At 47.9% G+C, this 6,559-nt stretch overlaps 1 protein-coding gene across 1 annotated transcript; it reads left to right on the top strand.

Moving 5' to 3' along the window:
• Positions 1-2,229: 2,229 nt before the first annotated feature.
• Positions 2,230-4,320, top strand: LOC126534867 (neprilysin-2-like). The gene has a single exon (XM_050182088.3). It carries the CDS (start codon positions 2,230-2,232, stop codon positions 4,318-4,320), a length of 2,091 nt encoding a protein of 696 aa, XP_050038045.3.
• The last annotated feature ends 2,239 nt before the right edge of the window (positions 4,321-6,559 follow it).

Below are 6,559 nucleotides of genomic sequence, written 5' to 3'. Positions count from 1 at the left end.
GGTGTCTTGGGTATGCCGTCCGGAATTGTCCCTGGATTTTTTTTGGTGACTGTGTATCGTGATGCCAGAGGATACATTGGGCTTTCTCCTGGTTTGAGTACATGTTGCTTGAAAATAGCGTCCGATTCAGCTGTTATATCACAGAGCCCTGTAGCAAACAAAGTAACAGTGAGGTATGCATGTACACAACAAAACTTCAATATGCCACATGCAATTCAAGACGTGTGTCTGTGTGTCATATGTTCTGCCTTCTGCATGTTTGTAGTCAGGAAAATACTTCTGTTGCACCCTGTTGTATTACACGCCACTCTGAAACATACCTCTTATTTCTGAGTAGCGCTTTGCGAAAATCTCGTAAGCATTCTAGCAATGTTACGAAAGCTATAAATTATACACCGCGTTTGTCTACTTCAGATGCTCCAAGAGACGCAGTTTACAGAACTGCGATATCTGTTTCTTGATGCAGAGCTAACCAGTTGCTAACTTCCGGCTTCAGTTTTACAAAACGCTGATTCTCGGCAATTTCTGTAAAAGCTATAGCGTAATAAATCAAAAGTTCCTTTACTTGCAGTCCGCAGAATTCAGCTTTCCTTCCCAAATGCACCAGATTTCATTTGAAGCAGTACAGCGGTTCAGCATTTCTACGTTTCGCAAGTATTGGAATAGTAAAATCTGATTTGGGCACAAAGCTTCAAAATCTTTAATCTAAGGAAAATCTTTTGCAAGGACTGTTCTCTATTTTTAATATTAGTGACAGAGGGCACCCACGTTCCGTTGCCGGAAAATACTTTTCGCTGACCATTGCCACAGACGCCGGTTCTACGTCATTGATTCTAGAAAAAGCATACATATACGCAATGTAATCGTGCTACCAAATAGACTCCTTTAGCGCGAGCCAGCTACTGGTATAAGAATAATAATTTTTATGCTAGGCTTACTTAGTCAAATGCTCTGGTGACGACAAAATTAGATCAGTAATGAGTGCTGCGCCAGAAAGCTTCGAGTTTACCCTTATTACTTCGAACATGGTCGCACCTAGGTGTGACCGTGTTATCGACAGTTCTAGAGCCGTGGCCTGTTGCTGCAGGAAATGACAAGTCATTATTTGTTTCGTCTGGTCAACAAATGCGTTCGCTATTAACTTTTTTACAGCGTAAGCTGTCATGGGTTCATTGCAATAACCATATCGGTTGGCGATGTTGACCGCAGCCACCACCGGTGTCCGTCACAGCTGCCGCTGCGAATTACAAAAGAATGCCCAGTTCCCGCCGGTATCAAAGCCGGGCCCGCTGCGCGGCAGTCAGCTACTCCATCACTGAGCCACACCAGCGCTTGCTCGCTTGCAGCGGAAACATGTCCTATACACGCATCCTAGCGCGCGAGGAGACATGCAATGTGACGTGCGCGCCGCGTAGCGTCGATGCGTTTAAACTTTGCAATGTTGTCGCATATTACACCAGATGACACGCCATGTAGCAGTTGCATAGGCTTTGGTACAAGGTAGATAGAGAAGGCTTGAGAAAGAAAAAGAACATTATGGAGATGAACAGAAAATTTATTCAATGAAAAACATGTTTGGCACACCTGAATAAATCAAGCAGGCTAGCTACAGTTTGCCACCACCCCATTTCAATGCGGATGCCAATAAATCATCTTCCTTATTATCATCATCGTTTTCATTAGCATCGTATCCTGCCGCCTGTCACGCGATGTCAGATGCTCGTCGCGTACCGTCGACACGTGCGCACTTTGTATTGCAGTTGCATATTATTACGCCAGGTGGCACGCCATGTAGCAGTTGCATAGGTAGCGGTACAAGGTAGATAGATAATATTTGAGGAAGAAAAAGAAGGTTAAAATTATGTATACAAATTGAAAATGCAAAAATGAAAAGCATGCATAACATACCTGATTAAATCAAGCAGGCTAGGTGACTGTCACCGTGCCGTTTCAATGGGAGTGCAAATAAATCACCGCCATCATCATTAGCATTGTGACGCGCCATTTGTCACGCGACTTTCCCATTTTATCAGTTGCTGAAGTTCTCATTGGCTGGGCTGGGGTACGCGTGAGGAGGGGACCGGTGTCCCCAGCCAATCAGAACTTCAGCAGCAGACGAAATGGACATGTTCACTAGGTGGACACTTACGGAATAACTCCCTCTCCCCCCCCCCCCCCCCCCCCCCCCCGCTGCCTACACTGTCGAGAATCAACGCATCCCTTTACACTATGAACCTACTCGGATTTTTCCCGCAGATCGACGAACCTACCACCCCGAAGCCAGGGATAACCGTGACTAAATGCAAGGTCATCATGCTGCTCGCTGTCCTCGCGCTGTTACTGGTGCTTGTCGGCGTGTTCCTGGTGGCCTATCTCCATACGACCGAGACTACGCAAAGGAAGGTGGCGATTTGCGCCACCGACGACTGCGCTGCCTTTGGCCGGGATCTGAGCTTAGCGATCAACAAGGCGGTAGACCCATGTCACGATTTCCACGCCTACGTGTGCGGCAGCTGGGACGACCCCGCTCGTCAGGACTCGACAGAAGCTCGGATGAGGGCTGCAGCCTTAGATTTGGCGCTCGACGAGGTCACAGATGACTCGTCGCAAGTCGGAAAGGCGGCGCAGTTCTTCGATAGCTGTAGCAGGGCCGCCGCGGATGTAAAAGAAAACCTGAGACAGTTCGCGGAGTTCAGACGCTCCCTCGGCATGACCTGGCCTGATCGTAGTATACCAAAGGGGCAGCATCCGCTCGACCTAATGATCAACTTGGCGCTGAACTGGCAGATGAACTTCCTCTTCGACATGAATGTTATCGTCGTTCGAGAATCCGCTACGTTGCTTGTCTCGCGCGGTCTCTTGGACGCCGTGTGGGAGCAGGACATGCGCAATCCCAGGACAATTCCCAAATATGAGATTTACTTGAACGATTACTACGAAATACTCGGCGTCAATAGCTCACAAGCTGGAATCGAAACGGCTGATTTAATTCAAATTGAAAAGGAGATTGTGGACGCCAAGATTCAGTTCCTCTACGACGCCCCTCAACAAGACTGGTTCAATGTACGCGCCCTCAATGACAAAACACCCGCGGTACCGGCAGGCCTCTGGCTAAATCTTCTGAAAAAGCACGACAAACAGTTCAACTGGACCGGTGACCACACAGTGATCGTCGAGGACGTAAGGATCCTAGAGAGCACAGACAAGTTACTGCAGAACTTCACCCACGAAAATTTGATCATAGGGCTGTCGTGGATATTTATTCAGACCCATCTGTGGGCTGTTAATGGCGTGCCATCCATCAGATTCCGTGGCACGTACTCCGAGCTGAAGACAATGCAGGAGCGTGGCTGCATGACGTACGTCGAATCCCTGCTGGGTGTGTACAGCACATCGAAGATGATGACCGAGCGCTACGGCGACGCCGCAAGTCGGCTCTATGTCTACAGCTTAATGCACAGAATGACCGAAAACGTCAAGCGGCTCGTGAAAAACCTGACATGGATGGACGACGAGAGTAAGCGAGTGACCTTTCTAAAGCTTGACAGAATGACCCGCATCTTAATGCCAGCTGACAACTTCTTCAACAAAAAGGAACGCGCCTCGCTGTACAGCGTATTTCCGGACATGAGCGGCAAGACATTCATGACGAACCTATTGGCTGCTTCTGAAGTGTATCGCCGACTCCGCAACCACGAGCATTTTGCGGATGTGTACAGTGTTCGCGTGTTTCCCCGGTTCGGCCGTGAGTTGTACTTGTACATGCCGAACGCGATGACAATCGCGATCGGCGACCTGAATCCCCCGCTGTTTTACCGCAACGCAACCCTGGCCATCCAATACGGCGCACTGGGCTCCCTCATCGGTCGCCAGATGGCCAAGGCGTTAGATGACATCGGCGTCACGGTGGACGCTGCTGGCGTGCGCGGCCAGTGGCTGCAGCCCGCTGCGGCCGCAGTGCACGCCGGTAAGGCCAACTGCGACGTCCGTCCCACCACGGACGGCACCCGGTGGCGGCCACTACGCGTGTTTCCCGCCGTGGTCGGCTTGGAGATTGCGTACGCTAGCTTCATCGCGGCGTTAAAGGTCGACTTCCGCTTGCTGGAAGACTTCCGGGTCACTCACCTTGAAGAGTTCGAGGACTACAAGGTGTTTTTCCTCGCGTTCTGCTATTCGCTGTGCTCCAAGCGGCCGCAGACCATGGGCGACGCGTGCAACGTTCCGGTCAAGAACTCGCCGCAATTTGCGGAAGCTTTTCGCTGCCCCTGGAATTCACCAATGAATCCGCCTAAGAAGTGCACGTTTCTTTTTGAAGAGTGACCAAATTTGGCACATTATTTCGCTATCGTCGTTGCGTGTGCTGGTGGTTCCTGGCTTCTTTTGTGAGACAGTGGCGCATAAATAACTACCGTAAGCGCAGTTGTGAATCATCGCAGGCATTACTACACGCGCGCCTCCTGGAAAAAAATGAGTCGACATGTCTTTCTCGAGGCAGCACATAGGCGCCAACTACGGGGCAGGGGGCTCCGGGCCCCGAGCCCCCTCCGAAGTTTTCCAGAGAGGAGGGAGGGGGGCACGGGCCTCCCTGGCAATGCCGAAGCTCACGCCCTCCCCCCCCCCCCTATCCATAGGTGTCATTACCGGAGTTTTGTTACCCACATCACTTGAGGTTTGTTTTGAGTTGTCTGTACTTTTTCGCTTACAATGTTATTGTGGCTAAACGATTGAGCATCATTGTTGATGCAGACGCGCACGGATTTTTAATTCACACTTAGTGCATTAGATTAGATTAGAAGAGTGGCGGCTGCGTCACCCGTAGTTTCTCAGTATAGCATTTTTTTATATTTCTACTTGTCTGTCCGTTGCCAGACACACAGGACAAAGTTTATTATACCCTTTGAAAAGCAGGTAAGCAACATTATTTCTAGATATGGATAGCCTATGCCTTGGGAATGAATATGTTGCTGCATCTTCACCTCACTTCGAGTTGCCTTTCACCCGCCATGGCTGCTCAGTGGCTATGGTGTTGGGCTGCTGAGCACGAGGTCGCGGGATCGAATCCCGGCCACGGCGGCCGCATCTCGATGAGGGCAAAATGAGAGGACACCCGCGTACTTAGATTTAGGTGCACGTTAAAATACCCCAGGTGGTCGAAATTTCCGGAGTCGTCCACTACGGCGTGCTTCATAATCAGAAAGTGGTTTTGTTACGTAAAACCCCGTAATATATCTTTTTAATTGCTTTGCGTGCTTTTCTGACCCTGAGAAAAGCAACCTGCAGCCTTCAGAATCGGCAGACTTTTCTTATCAACAGCGTGTGAAATGCACGTGAATGATGCGTCTCAGTACTGATTCTCTTTCCTCGTGAAAAAAAAAAAAACGTAATTGACAGCATTTATTAGGGTTGGAAACATCGCCACTTGCATGCAGAGGCTATATATATATAAACGAGAAGAAAGGGGTTAACCGAGGGGCCCGATTTTTATTCGTCATATAAGAAGCCAACACTGACACCGAGGACAACACACACACACACACACACACACACACACACACACACACACACACACACACACACACACACACACACACACACACACACACACACACACACACACACACACACACACACACACACACACACACACACACACACACACACACACACGCACGCACGCACACACACACACACGCGCACACGCGCACACGCGCACACGCACACACGCACACACGCACACACACACACACACACGCACGCACACACACACACACACACACACATATATATATATATATATATATATATATATATGTATATAAATAGATATATTACATTTACTCAGTCGCCGAAATGAGGTCAACCTGGAATCACTCCAAATGGAAGTCAATAGAAGTCATGCGAAGTAGCGCTTGTGCCAAACTCCGTGTCAAAAAAAAGAGGGTGCAGTTTAGCAGGAAATGTGAAGCAGTATTAGTGATAGCGAAGTATAAGACAATTAGGCGAAGGAAGATTACGCCAAAGAGAGGTCATTATCTTGGTGGTGCTTGGGGACTCTCGCTGGGAAATGGAATTGTGAAATCGAACTGTCTCCTACTATGATTTCATGTGAATACTCATATAAGGCCGACACTGCAGTGAACAGTTCTTCGATGTCACAGGAAGTTCCTTCATATGCAACTGTTATGAAAGGTTATATATATATATATATATATATATATATATATATATATATATATATATATATATATATATATATATATATATACCTTTGGTGTGTAAGGATAAATTCTTCAGGCTACCTTTCAAACGTAAAGAACTTGAGCAATGCTACGAGGTAACCAGAGCAAGTATTTAAATGCAGCAGTTGCGACCGGTTGACCGATCTTCACTTGTAAACCCTGATGAACACCTGTCCACCAGTCGAAACCACTGGTGTGTGTATATATGTGTCTAAATATATATATATATATATATATATATATATATATATATATATATATATGTATATATGTTCAAACACACACACACAGCTGGTCGGGCCCCAGCCTCCACCGGAAAA

The sequence above is a fragment of the Dermacentor andersoni genome, chromosome 7 (genome assembly GCF_023375885.2).
Source record: "Dermacentor andersoni chromosome 7, qqDerAnde1_hic_scaffold, whole genome shotgun sequence".
Lineage (NCBI taxonomy): Eukaryota > Metazoa > Arthropoda > Arachnida > Ixodida > Ixodidae > Dermacentor > Dermacentor andersoni.
Note: the sequence above shows the minus strand (reverse complement) of the source record. Positions and strands in the feature narration are given on the sequence as shown.

What these genes read in the sequence shown, in the direction of transcription:
- LOC126534867 (XM_050182088.3), top strand. Translation starts at nt 2,230, where the DNA reads ATGAACCTACTCGGATTTTTCCCGCAGATCGACGAACCTACCACCCCG.